The sequence below is a fragment of the Notolabrus celidotus genome, chromosome 14, assembly GCF_009762535.1.
Source record: "Notolabrus celidotus isolate fNotCel1 chromosome 14, fNotCel1.pri, whole genome shotgun sequence".
Lineage (NCBI taxonomy): Eukaryota > Metazoa > Chordata > Actinopteri > Labriformes > Labridae > Notolabrus > Notolabrus celidotus.
This window is the reverse complement of record NC_048285.1, coordinates 32,111,422-32,135,028: the sequence shown is the minus strand read 5'-3', so window position 1 is coordinate 32,135,028 and position 23,607 is coordinate 32,111,422. Positions and strand designations below refer to the sequence as shown.

At 43.6% G+C, this 23,607-nt stretch overlaps 1 protein-coding gene across 1 annotated transcript; it reads left to right on the top strand.

The window, feature by feature from the left end:
• The first annotated feature begins 13,118 nt into the window (after positions 1–13,118).
• On the top strand, positions 13,119–23,099 carry zgc:154093 (uncharacterized protein LOC777623 homolog). Its single transcript, XM_034701786.1, has 2 exons — positions 13,119–13,272; positions 20,893–23,099. Exon 2 carries the CDS (start codon positions 21,277–21,279, stop codon positions 22,201–22,203), a length of 927 nt encoding a protein of 308 aa, XP_034557677.1. The 5' UTR covers positions 13,119–13,272; positions 20,893–21,276; the 3' UTR covers positions 22,204–23,099.
• The last annotated feature ends 508 nt before the right edge of the window (positions 23,100–23,607 follow it).

Sequence of the window (23,607 nt, the reverse complement as noted above, 5' to 3'; positions counted from 1 at the left end):
CTCTTTTGACTTTGTCCACCACTTCAGCAGCTAAAGAGACAGATATACCTCAGAGAAGACTTAACACAGAGCAGACAGAAGGCTGGATGCTGGACTTTTACTCACTCAGAGGCCAGAAGTGAAACTCCAAATGAACAGCTATGATGCTTTGGTGTCTCTTATGGGTGGCTTCATCTCACCACAGCCTACATAAAGCAATAGGACAGCCATGATGTTGGATTCAGATGAAATGCATGCACACAATGACACTGCACTTCATTTCCCTCACTCGCCCATGACCCAGTTCGTTACATCCTGAACTTTATAAATGAGGTTGTATTTTAAGTCTTCGGGGCCGCCTCAAAAACCAGTTTGAAGTTAGATGACATAGTTTGTTAATTTGAGCGACCCTCTGATGAATCGGTCTCCCCTAGAGGCGTCTGGACTCAGGGAACACTACCTGACAGACTTAAAGTCAGGTCTGGATCCTGTTATGTAATCACTGTGGACATGGATCCGGTGAGAACTGACAGACGGGTGTTCAGGAAAGCACATGTGGACCACTCAGTTCCTTTGTGTGTTTGTTTTTGTGTGTACATGCATGTGTGTGTGTTTGGTGTTCCTTGCATGGAGGGATAACTGTTTATCCCTGTCAGGCTAAGAGTCTGGGATTGTCAAGTCTGCAGTTCCCATGCGAACATAATTGGCAAACACACACATCAACACACACAGGCCCCCTGTTTGCTACTTCCTGTCCTGTTGAAAGAATTCCAGCCATCATGACTCTCATCCTGGGAAGACTCCTCCTTTCCTTTCTTTAAATCTACTTCCCTGTCCTCTTTCTTTTCCTCTCTCCTCTCTCCTCTCTCTCACTTCATGCTGAGGTTACTCTGGTTCAGGTCTCTGTGTTCCACTCGCGGTTTGATGGTTACTGTCCTCGCGCTCATCAAAACAAATTCCTTCCATATCTCCTCCTGTTTTCCTCTGCATGCTGCGCTCTGGTCAGAGAGGGACGAGCCCTCTCAGCAGCTTGATGGATCACTTTGCAAGCCAACCAAACAATGCTGTGATTTCCTGTTAATGTCTAAAGAACATCACATTCTCACTGCGGCTGCAGCCAGACCGCCTGTCTGTCTGCGTCCGCTGTGAGAGCTGGTTCCTCTTACTTTCTCTTTTGTATCATCAACCATGAACTGACACTTCATCACATCATTCATGTGCCACTTTTTAAGCATCCTGCAGAGTATTTTAAGAATTGTTAACATCTGTGTACGACTGCGTGAGTCTCCATGTCCTGCTGCTGCTCTGCTTGGTTTCAGAGGGCTGTAATAATCGTACATGTTGCATAACTTGTTTTTATATTGATGTTCCTCTTTGGTTATGAAGTCAGATTAATAAGCATCTGGACAGAGTAACTGGAGAGGTTTTATTAGTTTGTGTTCATGCGTTGGATTCAGTGTTTATTTGCACAGCAGATGTAAACAGAGCATGCTCAGTGCAACTCTGATGTCTTCAGGACAAGCAGGAAACAACACCGAACTTTGGATTTATTCTCTCTGAGGTCCAAACTCTGAGTGTTTCTACAGAGTTTTAGCAGGTTCAATGGTTTAAAAAATGTTCTATATAAAGTCATCACATCTTTATCCAGGACTGAACCTGATTGTACCAGCCTTACTGATCATCCAGCATGGAGCTTCTTCACACATCCTGTTTAAGGCGAATATATTGTGCCGTTATTTTTGCCTTGCTTTTCTGTATTTAATCTAAAAAGGCCAATTATCTTACTCAAGAATACACCTTTAGGGCATATAAAGAACATTTAAAAGCAGGAATTTAATCCTAGAAACTCCTTATGGGCGCCCTGAACACCTTTAAAGGGCGGCGTCCAGGAGACATCCTTATCAAATGCCCAAACCAGCTCAACTGACTTGTTTTGGTGCAAAGGAGCAACAGCTTCACACCAAGCTCGCTCCAAAAGTCCAAGCTCCTGACCCTCTCTCTAAAGCTGAGCCTAAACACCTGAGGATACTCATTTCAGCCACTTATTAACGTGACCTCTTTCTTTTGGTCAGTACCCTGAGCTCATGACTAAAGGTGAGGGTTGGAATGTAGATAGACCTGTGAATGGAAAGCTTTGCCCTCTGACTCAGCTCCTTCTTCACCACGATGGTCCAGCTGACACAACATCAATCAGCCTGTCTGAAAAAAAAAACAACAATTAGAATATTGAAGCTTTTATAATTTATATATCTTGTAAACAGAAAGGTTTTCAGTCTTTCTGTACATAGTTGGTGACATAGAGGACTTCTTTATTCCATAAGATGACCCCCTGAACTTTCAAATCCAGCAGTAAACAAAATGAAAAGCCAAAATGACACCTGTGTGAATGAGGGAGTCTGGATTGGGGATTTCAAAGAGCTTTGGATGTTGAGTGTTCTCCTATGAGGTTTCTTTTGTGGTTGTTGGTATTGAGATTAGGCTGAAGGGTTTTGGTATCAGCTGAGGATGGTTATTAAAGGATGAGTGATACCCATCCACCACAGGAGAGTAGTGTGTTTGGTGTTGAGGTAGATGATGGTATGAACTGTCACAGTCTGGTGACTTTAAGCAACAAATCTACTCCCCTTGTTTGTGAAATGATCAGGATTTCAGTCAAAACAATACGTCATAGTTGATTTAACTTTCACACAAACATCCGCCTCATGGGTTTAACAGAAAGGTTTCCTGACACGAGGCCTTGAGGCTAACTTCTCCCATGTGCTGGTTTAGCTGGTTTAGCACTGGCCACAGGTTTATTTTTGGAGTCAGGTGGTTTTGGACCGCAGAGCTGCTCTACCCCGGGCGTAAATAGCACTGCTGGCTGTGGTCACCTGGGTGCTTCTCTCAAGATACACCTGGGTGTAGATAACAACTTTGGCTCTCCATCCTATGTGCAAAGAGCAGCGTTAGCTTCTCACACCCTGGTGATAATGAGCTGGGACTTATTAGGAGAATAAACATGAGTGTATATCTGCTGGAGATGGCAGCTTTACGGCTGACGGCTTCACACATCTGCAGCTCCTGAGATTCAAAGACACACCTCTGAATGTGGATTACAAAACGTTGACTTTGCTGTTTTTATTCCACTTATAATAACTTTATTGATACAGCACCTTTAAACACACGGTTTACAAAGTGCTTAGAGGATTAAACAACTTGACTTCTTATCATTGTGGTTAGATCTGTAAAGCTGTGTCCACACATGCACTCAAAAGTCACATGCACAAGACTCCTCGCCCCCTCCTGATATTGTCAGGGTGTCCTGCACGTGCAAAAGCAAGCAGCCGTAACTTTTACCCTGGACTTTTTCCTGGCAGGTCCCTAGAAATGGAAAATCCACTGCAAGCGAGGGGGCAGGGTTGATGATTGGCATGAGACCGGGAGAGCGACAAGTAACAGCATGAATAAAACCACCTGAGGTTGAAGTGAAAGAATCATCTTCAAGATGAGAACTGCAAAGATTTGCACATCCTTCTGTTTGCACATAGCATTGATATGCATGCAAAAACTGACATACTAGCATCATGTTGCAGATATAACCTCCAGAGACTCAGGCACAGCCAATAAAGCTCACTCCATCCTATAATCAAATATCCTACAAAGAGAGCTCATCACTCATCGTGGTCATTATTAAAAACTACATCATCTGATGTTTCTGGAAGGAAAAGATAAACACACATCAAGGAGAAGAAAACCTTTCACTCAGTCAGATTAAACTGGCATCATGATACGCTCATGCTTCGTTAAACTCGGGGGAATAATTTGGAATGACGTAAACACGCCTTGTGGTTGTGTGTCAGTCCGTCTGTCAGGCCTGGTCCTGGTCTCCCCCCGTTCCCAGAGACTCCAACGTCAACATCTTCACTTCCTGTTGTTGAGCAACTGAACCGTCCACCGGATAAAATTAAAAGTGGCCATGGCTGGCATGTTCCAAAACACATGCCCACTTGAACAAACACACACACACACACACACACACACACACACACACACACACACACACACACACACACACACACACACACACACACACACACACACACACACACTCTTAAAACTGAAGTAAACATTGGCTCTGAATCCTGGACTCACCTCGCCTCTCCCTGTTGTTGTCTAAGAACTGAGACACACACTTCTTATCCTCATTGTCAGACATACACACATGCACGTTTGTCTTTCTATACTTGGAGGGACCCTACCTTACAAACTGCACCACCCTTAACTTAACCTCCACCCTAAAACCAGGTCTGCACCCTCAAACAGGTCTCTGAAGGTCTGAAAGAGAGGATCGGCGACAATCTGTTCATTTTAAAATCTAGATTATTTTCTCTCTGAAGGTTTTAAACTTAAACTGGTCATCGCAAACAACAACACACACACATTGAACTGCACACACATAAACACCACCCACTCCTCCGCCATGATGTGACACAGAGATAAACACTCGGGAGAGTTTAAAGTTTTCCATCTGCCAAGTTTCCCACTGTTTCCTAAAAATGTGTTGCTTTAAAACACACACAAACACACACACACACACACACACACACACACAAACACACACACACACACACACACACACACACACACACACACACACACACACACACACACACACACACACACACACACACACACACACCTTATCTCCTCTGGAATCTTTCCAGTGTAAGTGAGGCTTGAGTTTGATGTTTGTTGGTCTTGCAGTTTGGCCATTCAAGTTCCCAGATTTCCCAGATTGACGTTGTGTGTCAATCACACATACACACACACACACACACACACACACACACACACAGACACATATGTTTGCACTGTAAACTGTGCTTCACTCCTGACGTATGACAAATCGTTTTGACCTTTGAACCGGGTCTTAAAGGAAAGTTCTTGATTTTGAGGACGACATGTTTCTTTTTATTTCTTGAGATCGATGTGATGATTTAAATATGTTCATGTCTCAAAGTTTATTTTGAAGTTACAGCTGAAATACCATCTTCAATTTGCTCACAAATACACTGTACACTGAGGAAACATCTGACCTCTAAATCTCAGAAACTAAAACTTACTGATTTTGTGACATTTTTGCAAAAAGTGAAGCATTTAAATCCTCATTTTAATCATCTGTTTTAATTAAACAGGCCGACTTCAGGCCTCAGTGAGTCTTCGTGAAATCATGATTTGTCTTCAGCAGACAGTAAAATAATGTAAGTGTTCTTTAAAGGTGCTGTAGATGAGTTCTGACACCTTAGAGAGAATGGACCAGCAGCCAAATGATTCCATGAACCCTGGGATCGTACTCTGGAGAAGCATGTCTCATATTTTCCTCTCTTCCTAAAAATCTAATCTCAAACATTTGGACCCACGTACAGACCGAGTCCCAGCTCTCAGATTCAGACTCAGAGATAAGTGGAGAGAGGTGACCATCCGGCCACGTCCCTTCCTCTCTTTCTCTTGCTTTGTCTATTTCTGTGTGTTTGTTCCAGGCGGGCAGGGACTCTGACCCTGTGGGCGACCCCTGAGCCCTGACAGGGAGAGGGAGAGGAGAGAGAGAGGAGTTAGGAGGGAGGGAGAGATGTAGGGAGGGGAGAAGAGTATTGTGGGAACGGAAGGAGGCAAGCGAGGCGGGAAGATCAGCCAGAGAAGGGAGGGAGGATCTGTGGGACAAGTTCATACTGTGGGGCATCGTGGAGGGAGGGTACCTAAACCTCTGTGACCATTCTTTACATTCTTATTCATTTATGAACCCTCTCTTTTTCTTAAATATGTCTCGGCCTCAGGGTCTCCCTCTCTGTTTTGTCCTCCTCTTGCTGGTTTTGCTTTCCTTGCAGCCTTGGTGGATTAAGCCTGAGAACCTTTTCAGTAATGCAGAACACCTGAGCAGGCCGGTACAGACTCCTTCTCTCCTCCCTGACCTGCAGACTGCTCTCACTACACACACACTCTGAACCCTGCACACACACGCACACACACACACTGACCTCCTCACAGACTTCACATTTAGTTATATTTAACTCTTTCTTAAATTAAAACATGTTGCATGAGTTTTCTGAATACGTGTCGTCTTCTTCTTTTGTCAGGTTGTGACAAATTTATGCAGCAGCTCCCTGCAGCCTGGGAAACAAGCCTCTGTGTGTGTGTGTGTGTGTGTGTGTGTGCACGTCTGGGTGAAGTGTTTATGCTAACAGCTCTGTATTTTGAGGCTTGAATGACACATTTATGGTGTCCTGTGTTATTTTGCCCCCTCGCTCCTCTTACATCACTCATTGTTTTGCTTTCCAGCCTCCGGCGCTCTCTGGAAAACAGCGCCGGAAAAAAACCCTCTCTCTCTTATTAAAGACGTCCCGCAGAATAAACCCACTTCATCTTTCCTTCCAAGAGTTCATATGAAAGCTGTGAAACCTGAGCTGCTGGGTTAATTGTATCCACATCAACAGGACAGAAGGAAGATCTTTAAAAGTTTTCTTTGGTGACACAAATGGAAACTATTTTAGGATGATGTTTGAATGTGCTTTAATAACTTTAAGATTCTTTCTTATAATCTTTCCTCCAATTAAATCTGACGATGTGACTATAAATACTTCACACAGACAAACAGAAGAGCTTTAGATCAATATTTGAGCCTCTTACTCGTCAGAGTATCTACTAATAAGTGTGATTTCACTTTCCCTGTTTAAGGAGGAGATAAATAGGTCAAAGGTCAACAGCAGGATGGTTCCATGTTGTACAATGAGTCAGATCACAGTCCTCCTCTGATGCAATGAAACAGCTGGAAGCTTTTCTCTCTGAGGTCGTCCGATCAGGAAACCTCCCTCCTCATTCTCATGTTTTTAATTCTTTGAGTCTCTCTGATCTGTAAACATTGAGCTTGTTAAAACTATTTACCCGCTGCCCCTCGTTCTGCATCTTCTCCCCCTCCTCCGCTGCCACTCACCCCGGAGGCTCTGCAGTTTGCTTGAATCAAAGCAAACTAAACGGAAACACATGACGGCTCGTTTACTCACAGATTCCCAGAATTCTTTGCTGTGAGGTCACTCTGTGTCGCCCCATGACTTTCGCTGCTCGGAAATGGAAATGTAACCCCACGCTCACCACGCTGCGGTCGGGATGTTAGGGCTCTGTGGGTCAGGACTGCTGAGGACTAAACATTTTTAAGATGATCTGGTCAGATTTCCACCAAAGGGACTTGAGTCCAGTTCCAGGGTTCACCTCCTTCAAGTCCCTTTAAAGGTGACATATCACTCTTTTTTCATCAACATATATTGGTCTAAGAGGTCCCCAAAACATGTCTTTAAAGTTTATGCTCAAAAAAACACTTTGAAATCAGATTTTGGTCTGCCTGAAGAACCCTCTTCTTCAGTCCTCCTCAGAACACTCTGTTTTCTCTCTGACCACGCCCCCTCAGGAAGTGGGTGTGGCCTCGGCTCTCCAGCACGTTGATCTAATGTTTACATGTTGGCTGAATATACACGGCTGCTCAGAGATCGCGTTACTTCAACCCAATCTGATCCAGAATCTGATCCTGATGGAGAGGCGCCTGCAGCAGGATTTTTCTGAACCATTGGTCACAGATTTAGTGTTTCTTGTTGTTTTATTTGTCAGTATGTCGACGTGTCTTGGTACACAGCTACCAACATGTAGCTATGTGGCTATGCTAACTAGCGCTAGTACTTTTCCATGACAAATAAAAATCATCCACTAGATCTTCAAATCTGCAGACGTGGGGAGTCAAAGCGACCTTTGTGTTTATTAAGACAGCCTACAACATGCATGCCTCCCTCCTAAGCTCCTTGTTAGCACACATGTGTGCAGGGAATGAAAAACGGAGGAGGGGTTGAGTTGTATTTTATACAGTCTATGGGCTGAATAAGCTCCGAGCTCTGACTCCGTGACAGACCGGATATTGTTGTTACGTAACAAAAACACAGAAGTCTTAAACGGCTGGTTTCAGCACACATTTACAGAAAGGTGGAGAAATCAGAACAGGGGCAGAATGGATTCTTTTCATTCTCAGGGGGTTTGTAGACAGGGACACAGATTTCAGGTAGAGAACCATTAAAAAGTCCATTTTGCATGATATGTCACCTTTAAGTCATATGTGTACCCTGAAGTTCATGCAGCTCTTTGCATTTTGTTGTTTCAGCACCTGCAGCTTTTTTAGCAGAGATACAACACCTCTTCTTCTGCAGAGCTTTCGTACACAATACAAGTTTCTGCTTCTTGTGCAGCGACAAAAACAAGTGTAAAGAATGACACAACACTCGCATCTTAAAGCTGGGGTTGGTAGTCAGATTTAGATCCACTTTTTGTTACACTGATTAAAATGATCTGATGATGATGTCCCGATGGTAATCAATACATAATGTGTTCTTAAAAAAGAGTGAAACAACGCTGCTATCTAGAGCCGGAGTAAACCTGGGAAAACACCAACCAGACCCTGCCATCAGCAGCCACATTAAGAAACCAATCAGATCCCGTCCTGCCGTTCTGCCCGCCTCCTGCAAAGCGTACTTTTCCTGTTTGTTTGTGTTTTTAATTTTCACTATGAGAATGTTTTGGTGTTTGGAGTGAGACATGAGTTGACGTAGTGCAAAACACAAACCATGTAGGGGAGAACGGGGTTGGTTGTCACACGGGTTGGTTGGCACACTCGTTATATCTCGCCACCAGAGGGCGCTGTCTCTCAAATTGGGGTATGGACATTTCCAGAATTAGGATCAGAGCTCACCTACATAGTCTGCTCTGGAGTGAGACAGCTGAACATGAGGTGAGAGGACTTTTTGTGTTTTTCATGTCAAATTGTAAATATTCAGCTCCTCAGTTTTTTACTTCTAGGCTTTTTTAAACGATGGGTTCATAACAAAAAAAGTGTTACCCTTACAAAGTGTGAGGGGAAAGCTAGAGTTTAGAGTTTTATTAGCTAGCTAAGTAGTTGTTAGATGGTTGTGAGCCTTGATGCTAGCAAATAATTCCAGTTGGGGTTGGTCGTCACATTCTCTTTGGGGTTGGTCGTCACTTGTGACGACCAACCCCTATGTTGGCAAAATCATGCATGGTGAAATGAGTTGGAGTGTGCAGACCCTGGAAAATGAGAGGGATGCACATTTCAAGCCAACACCTTAAGCTTCAAGTTAATGTAGGAATGACTATTGAAAGATGTTTTGATGATGAGCAATCATCAGAACAGTAAAAAGTGTGACAACCAACCCCGTTCTCCCCTACTGAGGACCGGTTTTGAATCAGTCACGATCATATAGTCATGAATCAGTGGCGCTCGTGCATGTGAGGGGGGGTTTGGAGTCCTGAGGAAATGCTACATTCAAATTGATGCTAGTTTTCTGTGGCTACCAACCCTAGCTTTAATGAAGTCCAGGCCGTTCTGATTTGTGACAATGGTTAGGTGTTGCTTCATGGGGAATCATTGCACTGACCGCAGACAACATGTTATCATTCTTTCTGTTGCAACACAACCCTCCATACACCCAGTTATATAATACATGATATATTAACAGTCTTGTTAAGTATCTTGAATATGCTAGATCCCGTGGTGAGGCGTACCAGTGGTGCAGTGGTTGCTTCACTGTAAGAAGGTCCCCAGTTTGAATCCCTGCATGTTCTCCCTGTGCATGTGTGGGTTCCCTCCGGGTGCTCTGCTTTCACTCACGGCCCGAGGACAAGCTCCTTTGGTTAATTGGTCTCTCTAAATTATGAGTGTGAGTGTGTCTGGGTGTCTTTCTACATGAGAGGCTTGTGACTTGCTCAGGGTGTAACCCATCACTCATCCTGTGACAGCTCAAGTAAAAGTTGATTTTGTTTAAAGTTTGAGCAACAGGTTGGTAAACTTCATGGGAAGGGATCTGATGTGACTCAGCGCTGCACACTCTGAAGGTTTCTTGTGAAATCCGTGAGGCTGTGAGTCTCATCGGTACAGAGCGTAATTCCACCTGGCTGAGGCAGCCTGTTGCATAATAACCTACAATGAGGACAGATTGGCTCCGGCTGCAGTCCTGTCTGCCATCCTCAGCTCAGAGGACAAACACGGAGCACTGCTGCAGAGAGCGAGCAAACACAGTCTTTCTTCTTCTTCTCCTCTTTTTACTTCTGACTGTTTGTTTTTACACAGCCTGTCAGGGACTGAAACAGACCTCACATTGATCCTCGGTCTGAAACGTGAACCTCCACCCCCCACTTTGTTCCACAGGGCTGGAGAAACACTAATCTCTCTGGAGGTCTCAGCATGGGGCTTCACCTGGGGGTCTGGAGCCTGGCCATGGGGCCTGGTGGAGCGTGTTAGAGAGAGATCACGATGCAGACCCGCCCCACTCTGCACTGATTATTACATCTTGATTTACTTAGGTGATGTCATATGTGTGTGTGTGTGTGTGTGTGTGTGTGTGTATGCATTTGTGTGTGTGTGTGCAAGTACACACGTTTGTCCCTGATGTGTGATATAACCACATCTTTCAGAGTTGGCGTGCTTCTCTTCTTATCTAGTTTACACATTCCTCTGGGCTTCAAACACTGGCACAGAGAGAGTGATAATGTGAGGGAGACAGATAAAGAGAGTCTGTTCTCCTCATGTTAGTCTTAGTACTTGTAAAAAGGTTAAATTTGCAACATAAAGAACACATTTGTTGCACATCCAACACAGAAAACATGTAAAACTGTCATCTGATGGACTGATGAAGCTCTAAGTTGAAAGATTCTCTAAGTCCTTTCCTCTGGAATCCCAGGAGTAACTTCTCATGCTGTTTGCATGTTTGCATTTTTACTCTGTGATGCTGCTTCAGCGGAAAGACGCCCATCTCTCTTTGCAGACGAGCACAAAGCACACACACCAGTGGATGAGTAAAGAGGGAGTGGGTTTAATTTGCCTCACAGGCGTCCCAAAGGAGCTGTAAACAAGATGTGTTTGCAGCCCGACCTGTGAAAAGCAAACGTGTGCAATCTCCATTTGTTAAAATCCTCATTACCTCGCGGTTATTATCCCCTCTGCCAGCCCTTCTGGGGCCACCATGCATGTGCCTCCAAACTTTATGCTCCAGCAGGTCTCCACTGAGCCTGCAGTAAAAAACCTCAAGGCCCATTTAAATGTCTAATTATTCCTTGTAACGCTGAGACTTTATTACTCCGTGGAGAAAACAAAACAAATGTTTAATTTTGTTGACCCAGATACTGCTGCTGCTGCTGCTGCTGTGGACAGATCTTTAACCAAACATTTGGTTTAATATGCACAAGTCTTCAACTCCAAATTTGAACTTCAGCTGTCAGAAACTTCCTTAAAAGTCATCTGCATGCTCCTGTGATCACTTCATATCTGATGAAACCAAAGATATTCAACTAAGCCTGAGAGAGTCGTGTTTCTGACCTCACTGCAGAATTCTCTAAAGAAATTAAAGACAATTCACAAATCAATAAAGGCAGAATGCTTGTGGTTGTTCATTAGCTCAATAAACAACTGTGCAAAAATCTTACACTTAACTCATGCAGCTTTATATACTCAAAGTTGGCCCTGATTGCTCTGTGCTGACTCTTTATACTCAGTCATCTTAGTGCACTTTCTTAAAGCTTGATCCTTTATATCCTCCTGCTGCTCATCAAAAGAAAGACTTGTCTTTTTCTCCCCTCTGTCACAGAGAGAGATCAGCAGTGATGCAGCTCTCTGATTGGCTGTGTCAGGTGGACAGGTGGTCTGAAACATGACCTCACACTTTCACTTTGTAAAGCAGATTAAAAAGGGTCACAGGAGTCATGTGCAGAATGCATCTTAACATAAACAGTTAAAAAGCATTAAAGGGTTTATTTATTTTGACCTTTGACCTCTTGTGGCTTCACTCATGTTGTTCAAAGAGGCTGACAAATGATTATATATTATTTATTTATCTTTTATTTCATCTTATCACAGAGAATCTGATGGTTTCATGATGACAGACTGATTTTAGGACTAATTAAAAGGTTCCTCATCTTGAGTTCTGCATGCTAAGAAAAAAAAACAGTGCCTGTCGGGCAGAAGAACACCGGAAGCTCGTATGAAAATCTTACAAAATAAAAGCATACTCATCTGCATTTCTTAGGTAATACAAAGCATGCACTGTCCTCTGGATCATGGGTTCCTAAACTTTTCAGACCAGGACCCCCAAAATAATGGTACCAGAGACTTGAGACCCACATTGTTACTTAGGTTGGTTAAAAGTTACTTACAGCCATGGGCAAGCACTTATAGGCCAATCCAAAAACAGACATTAGAAATTGAAAGGCCAAAATATCATCATTTTATTTCACAGTTATTTAAAAAAGGTTGAAAGCAGAATGAAAGTAATCTTCATGTTTAGTCTGTAGCAGTGATAGGATATACAGAGTCTGATGTGCATTCATTTTAACCAATATCTTTATTTATATTTTTATAATAATGGATTAAACATACAATTTTAGATATTCAGAAGAGCTTTAGAAAAAACATCATTTTGGATGGGATTTTGCAACCCCCCATCAGTGCCACGCGACCCCCCAAGGGGTCCTGACCCCCACTTTGGGAACCAGTGGATTAAAGTCACCTTCCTATATTAGATTTTATTATTAATTTAAGAGTAAGTAGATTATTTGTTAAGCTTCTTCTCAGCTGACTTGCTTGATGGCAGAACTCATTTTGTCCAAAGAGTTAAGATAAGATATTACTTTATTGATCCCCTGGGGGTGAATTTCAGTTGTTACAGCAACCTAGACATAAGTACAATCAAGAAAGAAGTTTCAATAAATAAAATAAAATAAAATAAAAGAAGTAAAGCTAGAATACAATTTAGATATATACAATGATATAAATGGAATTTAAATTAAATAGAAGTAATTACAGGCAGTATTAAAAAATTCTCAGTAGTGAGTTGTTTCTGATGTCATTAATCAAATCAAATGACACTTAAAGTAACACAGACTATTATATAATCAGAATACAAACTTTTAATTGTAAAGTTTGTATTTGTCATGGTTAGATCCTGACCTCCAGATAAACACATGCTACAAAATGCTTCTGAAAAATGTCACAGAATATCTTATTCTGAAAATCCTAACCGGATGTTGTGTGCGCAGTACAGCTGGTTTAGACGCTCCCCCCTCATGAGGAGCAGATCCCTCTCTGCCTGTCTCAGTCCAGAGCTCTCCAGACTCAGTAAGAGGTTAATCCATGCTGGAGCTCAGGTCTCTGTGGGAGGATTGTTGAACTCTATCTGAAGAATAAAAGAAGGATCGACTTTTCTCTCTCTGAAGGTAAATAAACATCACAGATACGCAGAGGAGGGTTTTGGAGGGTTTTGGGTTATGAAGGGTTTCACGTGATAAAAACTGTGGTCAGGGGTCCGTGGTTGGTCGCTGCTTACCTGTTGAATAGATCTGCTGTTTGCTGTCATTGTGTGAAAAAACAAAAAGAGTGAAAAAGAGTGAAACAGTTCATTTGTATCCATAACAGACTCAGTTACAGCGCGTGGGGCTGACACTCCCTTTGATTTCACCGTGCGTAAAGTGCGCAGTGTGTTACCCCTGAACATAACCTATAAGCACATGTTTTTAACTCATATAAATTATTATATATTACTGTTTCTGCACATGTCATCTGGATTTTAAGTTGTTGTCACTATGCTGTTTAAGCATCATGAACAAGATGTTCTGTGAGAGTCCCTGTGGGCAAAGTCTTCAAGGACTTCATCCACTGCTGTGTATTTATTAAGTTCTAGTCTTCAGGAGGTCTATAGGAAACAAACTCACATTTTAATCTTTACATTGTCCTGTTTAAGATATGTTTATATGATTCTGAGATAGTCAAAAGTTTGGAAACACCTTCTCATTCAAGGGTTTGTATTTATTCTAATTATTGTAAACACTGTAGATTAATACTGAAGACATCAAAACTATGAAAGAACATATATGGAATTATTTAATTTCAACAAAGCAGAATCTGTTTAATATTTTAGATTCTCTAAAGTAGCCCCCTTTTTCCTTCATGACAGCTTTGCACACTCTTGGTATTCTCTCAGTCCGCTTCATGAAGTGGTCTCCTGGACTGGTTTCTAATGAACATGAGCCTTGTGAAGAGTTCATTTGGAGAATGACTTGCCTTCTTAATGTGTTTGAGACCATCAGTTGTGTTGTTCAGAGGTAGGGTTAGTGCACAATGGATAGCCCTATTTGACTACTGTTGTAATCCAGATTATGGCAAAACCAGATTATTTCATAGTTTTGATGTCTTCAGTATTAATCTACAATGTTGGAAATAATTAGAATAAGTAAAGAATGAGAAGGTGTGTCCAAACTTTTGATTGGTAGTGTATATGGACAGATGTTTGGTAGACATTGAATGTTTCTGGTGTTCTCAGAGGCATTCAATGCAAATAAGGGGAGACACATCAGTCATGGAAATGTTTCCCAAGGTGAAGAACAGTGAGTCAAAGTGCAGGGACAGCTACCTGTGGTGCTCCAGGGTAAACTCCTTACTGTTCCAAACCCAGCAGGTCACAGCAGTCAGCAGGGGGGCCAGGGAGTCCTCCAAAATATCACTGATCTGCATGATGCTGTCTATAAACATGGACATGTGGATGTGGATGTATTTCAGAGGATCTCCTTCAAACTATAGATGAGGTTTGTTTGAGTTTAAAGGCAGCATGACATGAGGTTTGTGACGGAGTGGATCTTTATTCTTAGCCTGATTGGAAATAGCTGTGCTGTATCTGTGACTGGATTAGACCAGAAAGAGTTAGATTCGTTCCACTGGTGCCAATCAGCCAGCCGGTGAGAGTCTCCAGGAGGATACAAGGATGATCTCAGCCTGCACTTACATAACACACACACACACACACACACACACACACACACACACACACACACACACACACACACACATGCACAGAGGGGGTGAACTAATTTGGCTCTACTCTTAACCATTACTTTATCTCCTATATTTGGGCTTCTACATTGATCAGTGTTTGATTTTGATAAGAGGTGGCGTTCATGGAGATGCTGGAGGGAGAGAGGTGTGATGACAAACCTGTCCTCCGTTTATATAAACTCATTCAGGACGCTGTCAGAGATGAGTCAGGGTTAAAGATTACTCATTGATTATATTGCTTTATCAATAATGCTCCTGACATTCTACAGCTGTGAGTCAGAGGTAAAAGGACAGAAACGTCACGACTCTGAGCTCCAAAACAAGTCCTCATGATCTCACAGATACAACCTAAAACCTGTTAAGTGTGCAAACAGCCATGTAAACTGAAAGACAGACGAAATCAGCTTAACTTTTTTTTGCTGAAAACAAACGGATTAACAGACAAACACACGGCTTTTGTCAACAGTCGCCTGCTGTGCGCAATTACGCGTGCCACGAGAGGCCGCAGAAGGGAACAACAATGAGAGGAGGCGCCGTGGTGCTTTCAGGCGTGTTCTTTTTTTCACTGTGTGTTTGTCCTAAAGATGACAGGACTCACGGGTGGCTCTGCGATCCTCCGGCCCGCAGCAGAGGACACGGGCAGTAAATGGTGCCTGAGAGCAGAAACAGATGTCAGGTCAGCCTCTGCTGTGGCTGATTGCATCATCAGGAGCAGCAGCAGCGTCCTAAATAGGAAGGGTGAAGAAAAGAGGCGAGGAAAACAACAAGCTGAACTCGTTTCTCACTCGGTATTCTCAGTATTGAAGCTTTGGTCAGCGGGAGGGGCAATTCAGGGTTCACACTAATGACAGGAGAAGGTCAGTGTCAGTGTGTGAGTGTGTGTGTGAGCCTTGATGGATGCACTGTGGGACAAACACACTTTCAACTTTTGCTGCAGAAAGCTTCACTTTCTGATAACACGTTTAAAAAAAGAGCTATGATTGTTTATAAAAAATATGACATAACATTTTGAATTGCATGTTTTTATTTTGAGGTCATGCAGTGCCACTGAAGTTATTGTCTGGGGTCATTAGACTACAGTAGCAAATTAAAGGCATGGTGAGGGGAGTTACTTTGGAAAATGTAATTAAAATGCACTTAAAGGCATCTCAGAAAGTTAAAGCTCCTGTGAGAAGTTTTTGCAGGTTTTGAAACAGACATGAAAGTAATGCTGACGTCTCTTTATGACCCATAAAAGCAAACAAATCCATCTGTGAGGATTTAAAAGCAGGATGAGACTTTTTCTGACAAAGCACTACAGGATAGAATCATCAAAGTGATCAGAGGTGACACTTGGCCAACAGGGGGCGCCAAAATCAACACAAACCATGAGTCCCTCACAGGAAGGAGACCAGCATGCTCTGACACTGACAAATCAATATCAATGAATCCGTGACTGGACATCTCAGGGGATTAAAAGACAATTTAAACTCATGGTTGGATCCTGAGTGTTTTTAACTTTTTAAAACTGTTCAAAAACACTCACCTCTTGTCCACTTGTTGCGATCACTCCCAAATATCTCTACTTTGTCTCATAATGAAGAAATCAGAGGCGGAGTTCAGTTTCAGTCGTTTAGTTTGAAGAAGAAATGATGGTTTGTGTTTTTAGGTCGTCAGCCGACACAGTTTTATGTCTCTGTTTTCCTTATTTGGGAAAATCTTCCTTTAAATGATCAGCTGAGCCCACATCCCATCCCTCCTCTGAGTCATGAAGTAAAACCTTAATGAGGAATACTTTTGGAATAACACAGTAAAACTGTCAAGTCAACACTTGAGCCGGCCTGGCTCCGCCCTCCTGAACCAGTCCTGGCTGGTCCCCTTTCAGAGCGCTGGAGTTTTTTATGTGAATCTGCATTTTTGCGGTCATATTGGTGTCAGATTTAATAGTCTGGCTGTTTCCGTGGACTTCAGACTGAGCTCGTCCTCCCTTTATTGGAAGTGTTGCCTGTCTCTGCTTGAAGCGTTGCTTCATAAACTTTAGTTTGTCTTTGTGTTGAGATGAAGGCTGACAAGTTAATGTCTCTTTTTATGTCTCAGAAGCTGAAATTAGACCGAGCTGTTTAAGAGTGGTCTGTTGTTCAGATCTCTCTGCAGACACACGAGGAGATTGTTTTCCTTCTCATGTGTTGTTGATGGATGTGTCTGCATCGTGTTGATGTAGGGTGAGAGTTAGAGGACGAGAGTGATCCCCTGTGAGCTCTAAAAGTGATCCCCTCTGAGTTCAGGTCAAAGTCGTTTAACCAGACTTGCATGTGTTTGATTTTTAAACCTCACCTCGAACACATCCATATCTTACCTTAACCAAACCTCCTCTTCTTCTCTTCCACAAAACATCAACAATTTTAGGTTTTACCTCAAATTAGATAAGTCCAGTCACAAGAGTTTTGACTCATGCCTGACAGCAAACACAAGTTTTGAGTTGTTTACAGGGATGCACATGTACATGCACTTTGATTCTTTGCAGTAAACAAACAGAAAAAAATTGGATTCATCCCAATAAATAAGAAACAAATCAATCAATCAAACTCTACAGTGCCAAATCCCAACAAATGTTATCTGATGGTATGTTATCTTTCCAAACAGAGCAGGTCTAGACCGTACTCTATGTTCCATTATCAACAAAGACCCAACATCAAGACCAGATCAAATCCAGTCCCATCTTACAGACAGCACTCAGTCTGATCTCATCTTAATCCACCATGAGCAGAGCACTTTGCAGCATTTAGCAAGTTACAGTGGCAAGGACAAACTTCCTTTAACAGGCAGAAACCTCCAGCAGGACCAGACTCATGTTAGACAGAGGAGAGAGAGGGGAAGACAGGATCCCAGTGTCAGTCAAAGTCTATAGCAGCATAACTAAGACCTGGTCCAAGCCTGATCCAAGCCTGATCCAGCTCTAACTATAAGCTTTATCAAAAAGGAAAGTTTGAAGCCTACTCTTAAAAGTAGAGAGGGTGTCTGCCTCAAGACCGGATCAGATCCAGTCCCCTCTTACAGACAGGACTCAGTCTGATCTCATCTTAATCCACCATGAGCAGAGCACTTTGCAGCATTTAGCAAGTTACAGTGGCAAGGACAAACTTCCTTTAACAGGCAGAAACCTCCAGCAGGACCAGACTCATATTAGACACACATCTGTATGTATGTCATCAAGTAAATCCTCCTCCTTCTGCATGACATTGTACATCTTGGATGGAGGTCTGAGCGTGCTAATCATGTCTTCAGCGCTGTCAGATGAAGCAAGGTTAGCTATCGTCTGCTCTCAGATTAATTGCTGCCAACTTAGCACTAAGTGCCGGGATATATGCCGCCATCAGAGCGATAAATGTGGCTCGTGAAAGAGACAGGACTCCAATCAGACTATTTTGGCTTCATTTTTGTACATCAGGAGGAGGCGTGATGGCCATCTTTACATAATCTTTCCTAAACCTCATTAAGAAGTTTGCTGCTTGAATCCAGAGTCCTGTCAGAAACAAACTTAAAGTATCAGATCAAATGGAAAGGTGACCATCAGGTGGAGCCAAATTAAAGGTCTGAGTTTCATGGTTATTACTCCAGGATTATCTGAGCCACTCAGCTCCACAGTCTTCCATGAAGTCTCCAGACTCAGATCATCCTCTGGGAAACATGACAGAGTGAACGTCCTGTCATCCACGAGTTATTGAGAAATCCCAGTCTTCCCCAAAGAGGAGTGAACCATGAGTCTATTAATAACCGTAGTGACTGACGTGTGTTTGTCAGAGGAGTTTATGTTCAGGATGGATTAATCTGAATGTATCATCTAATCTGAGGGGATGAACTCGAGGAGTCTCCTGATGTGTCTGCGTGAGCGCCGCTTGTGTCATCCTGAGCTGATGCTGACAGACGTACAGTAAATCTCTGACGTTTCAGCTTGCGTGTTTCATCACCGTCTTCCCTGAAACGCTTGCTGAGAGGGTTACTCAGCGCTTTATTGCAACAGATCATGACTCAGAGATTTATGTCTGTTAATTGCAGTCAGCTGGTTACACTTAACTCTTATTTAAATGTTATTCAAATGAGTTCATGGCAGTGAGAAAGGATCGTCCTCTGCTCCTTTCTTTCAAACTGACTTCAGCTTTATTATAAATATGATCTTCTTCTTCTTCTGTGATTCCTGCAGAAAAAACAGATTACTGAGCGAGCTTTCTGCACTTCTCTGTAACAGTATTGATTCTGTCCATGCAGACAAACCTCTTCAGTCAATCAGTGCAGCTTTAACAAACATTGCGTAACAAATCAGTGACCTGAAGGAGATGTTTCAGTCTTTAGTCAATACTCAAAGAGAGGAAAACTCAGCTGCTGCTGGAGGAAGAAATTCCCTGAAGCAGAAAAACTCCACCTTTAAAGAAATATTCAGTCATCCCTCAGAGGAAAATCAGCCAACAGCTCGTGCTGTTGGTTTCCAAAGAGTCTGATAAGGAGCAGGATCACAGGATGAGCTCCAGGTTTCTGTAGAAATTCCAGTTTTTTGTCCGTCATCACAGGAAGGAAATATTCAGCTCACAATGAGAGACATGAGAGTTTTTTACGTCATCAAGAAGTGCTCTCTGTGACCTCCATGTGAGCGCTTCAGATGCCACTGTGATGATGAGTCAGTGGAGACAGGAGGGTGTTGTTACTGTCATTAAAACACGACTCCTTCTCTGTCATTCAAATGGAAAGAGTCTTAATTTAAAGTCCTTTTAAAAAGAGACGCATCAAGAAAACAGAGCAAAATGAATCCTCTGTGAGGAGACGTGAGATTCAGCTCCAGACATCCATGATTCTGTTTATTAAAGTGTTTCTTCTGTGCAGTGTTAGCTGTGTTTGGTCAGTGTTTCTCTGTGTGAGGCTGTAAATATCTGAGGAATGCTTCAGAGACACACACATGAGAAACATATCACAAAGACAATAATGCAAGCAGACAAAATAACAACAAGTTACATAAGATGGTCAAAAGCCACAAACAAGTGTGTCTTCAGGTGCTTTTTAAAAGTCTTGGTGGAATCAGCACGGCACACTTGGGGTGGAAGACAGAGTTGGAGCCACACGCTCAAAGGAACGGCCACCTTTAGTTTTTAGCCTCACACGAGTCACAGCAAGCAGATCTGAGGATCTAAGGGGTCTACTGGGGATTTAAGGTAGGAGCAGGTTGGAGATATATGAGGGTGCTTGATGATGTCTGTCCTCCTCACATCCTCTCTGTGATCAGAGACTCTCCTGAGGACCTGCAGTCAGACCGTCATGAGATAAACCTCTTCACACAGATCTGTGTTTTATAATAACAACATGAAGCACACATCCTGGACTCTTACATCCTGGAGCTTCAAACATTAAGAAACTACTCTTCTTAGTATTCCTAATATTTCTCTCTGCTGTGATTCTGCCTCTCTCTTCAGTCAGCTCTGAAGTCCTCGTCCTCTGAACTCCCCCTCTGTTAACCTCCTTTTATCAGACCTCTGAACACTGAACAGAGCTCCTCTGTAAAGAGTTAAATTCCTGAGGAACATTTTTGACGGTGACGGGATCACAAGATCACAGAGCCTGCAGGCTCGACCTGACTGTCGTCCCATAATTCATAGTGTTTGCTCCGGAAAGAGCCTCTCAGATTCTGCTCTGATAACAGGAGGAGGACTCGCAGGTTTGACGCAACAAACTTCCAAACCGACAATTTCTGAGCACTTCTTTGTGTTTCCAGCGCCTCTGAGTGTGTGCTGATTCATGGACTGACTCTGTGTGACAGCAGAGACCTCAGCTCACACGTTTTCACATCATTAAGAGGACGCAGACCCTCTCAGCAAACACTCAGGATTCTTTAAATGCTTTCATCAAATGTCCTCCAGCTCTCTGAAAGGAGGGCTGTAAATCTCCTCCCCCAGATCCTGCCCCCTCCCCATCCATCACCCCCTGCTTTCCTCCCTCTCTTCATCTCTAACTCACTCCTCTCTCTCTCTTGTGTCTCCTCACAGATCTCCAGAGTCCTGATGTCACATTCCTGAAGTTTCAGGCGAGCGAAGAGGCCGCAGAGAGAGTATTCTTCATCCCCTCGCCGCCTTTCTTTATCTGAGAAGGAGAAGAAGAAGAGGAGAGGGCTCGTGTTTGTTTGGAAATGACTTCTCTGTGTATGAGAAAAAAAGGAGGGAGCTGAGCTGAGGTCAAGGCCTTTCTCCTCTCCCCCAGGAGTCACATGTCAGAGTGAGGCAGAGCCTTGGGTTGCTATCACGACACAACTTAAATACTCGTATCCTCGGTCTGAGAAGAACCCCAGACCTGGTCTCTGAGCTGAGAGGATCACAGGAAACTCCCTCTCTCAGGTAAAGACGCTGAATCCTTTCAAGACATCCTTTTTCAAAATGCCGGCAAAGACACCGATGTACTTAAAAACTACGACTCCCAAGAAAGGGAAGAAGCTGAAGCTGCGTGACATCCTGTCGGGGGACATGATCAGCCCCCCGCTGGGCGACGTGCGTCACAGCGCCCACGTTGGTCCTGAGGGCGAGGGGGACATGTTTGGAGACGTGGGCTTCCTGCAGGGGAAGATGAGCATGCTGCCGTCCCTGACTCGAGCGCAGAACGGACACTCACGCTCTCACAGCGTGGAGAGAAACCACGACGACTTCATCTCCAAGGAGGACGCTCACAACTACGCCTACAACGGCTTCCACTACCAGCACACCTCCACCGGCCTGCTGAAGACCACCATCTCCATGCCCGTGTTCATCGCTCACGATCAGGCTCCACCAAAGCCCCCACGCCTCCACCTGGACGACCCCTCGCCTCCATCTCTGCCCTCCAACCAGAACCACTTTGAGCCCCACCCTCAGAGAGACACGGTCCACAAACAGGCCAACGGCAGCATCCACCCAGACGAGCACCACCCATCCCTGTCACTCTTTCAGAACGGTGTTGTGGGTCGTTTGGCGTCGGAGCCGTGCAGGGACATCTCCATCTCCCCAAACCTCCGCAGACTCGTCCCGTCCTCTGGATCCTTCTCAGAGGCGTCCTCTGAGGACTCCATGTCAGAGACCTGCGGGCCCCTGGATGTCCGCCGAGGCCTCAGCCTGGACTCGGACGCCGGTCTGAGCAACGAGGATCTGAGGAGCGAACGCAGCGAGTCGCCCCTCACCACCTACCATCCGCCCGCTCTCACAGCTCCATCAGGGGTGTCCCGGTCTGACTCTCTGGCTGGCTTGAACCTGGATCTGGGCCCGTCCATCCTTGAGGACGTCCTGAGTATCATGGACCGCTACAAGACGGAGGACAACCGCTGTGAGTTGTGAACAGCAGAGACTAACGAGATGTACAGATATTTTTATACATAAAGACGCAACGGGAGGACGGAGGTCACAGGAAGGAGGGCGGAGGTCAGAGGTCACTGACAGACTCGTGAAAGTTTAGCACTGGGACGTTGATGACAGGACAGGCAGCAGGCTGGTCCTGAGAGCCTCCATCAGAGCTGAACCTCAGACTCACAGACTTTAAACTGTCGGGACACAAAGAGAGAAACTGCAGAACTCAAACCTTTCCTTTCTCTGTACAGCAGCTTCACATCCTACTGTCTCTGTATCTCACCTGTGCTGAGTTCTCTGTCCGTTAAAGGTTAATCTAAAGGAGTCAGATATGAACGTCTGTCGGCTGATTCAGAGGAGCTGTGAACAAACTTCAGGAGCAGCTGAACTCTCTTCAAACTGCAGCTACTAAAAGTCCACTTCTCATATCTTTGGATGTTTGTTTCTGTGTTGGAGATGACGCGCTCTCAGTCACACTGAGCTGAGCTGCAAACAGAAAGAGCTTCATGCTGATTTCATCATCTGCTAAATATGCACATGTTTACAGACGAGCTTAGTTTCAGGATAAAATGTGAAGAAGTCCTCCTGAAAGAAACCTAACGTAAGCTAACAAGGTCTCTTCTGCCCTCTAGTGTTTCCTCTGAGTATTGCAGCTCAGTGTAACCGGAGGGGAGCTGAAGACACTGCTCAGATTAGTTTGACTAAAAACACTAAACTTTAAGAAATGTGCTGCTTTGTGGATTCTTCTCTTATTCTGGTCATCTTAACACTCCTCTAAAGTTCACTGTCTGCAGTATCACAGTAGCCTGTTACTCAAATGTCATTTATGCTGCATACATATATAAACCACTGTACGTGTATGAATAAAGCATTCCATAAAGATTAAAGCTTGTTGACTGTTCTTTGCTTTGAAACAGAATCACAAGAGTTACATTTCACTCTTTGGGAGTCTTTCACTTTGGAAACTATGAGATGTAAGTTCTTCAGTATTGTTTTGGGTGAGTGATAATATGATATACATGTTGTATAAGCTTCTGGAAATAAAGAAATAAGACAGAATCACATTAAATCAATTTAAGTAGACTTGTTTTGAAGCATCATGTGGTTGTACCAATGAAGAGGTATCATGGGATCCTACAAGTCCTCTATCTACTTCCCCGGACACTCAAAAGTACCGTAAGTAACAGTAACATCACTTAGTATATTTTTTATATAATGGTTGAATGTTATTTCCCAAAGATATACACAGTGCTAACATAACATGAGCTGAAATATCAAAGTTAATTGATCAGGGATGAAACAGTATGAGTATTCACTGCCCTCTAGTGGGCATATTTGGTTCATACAGCTCAAACCCACGATGGTTGTAGATGTAAATGTATTTAAAGTGTAAAA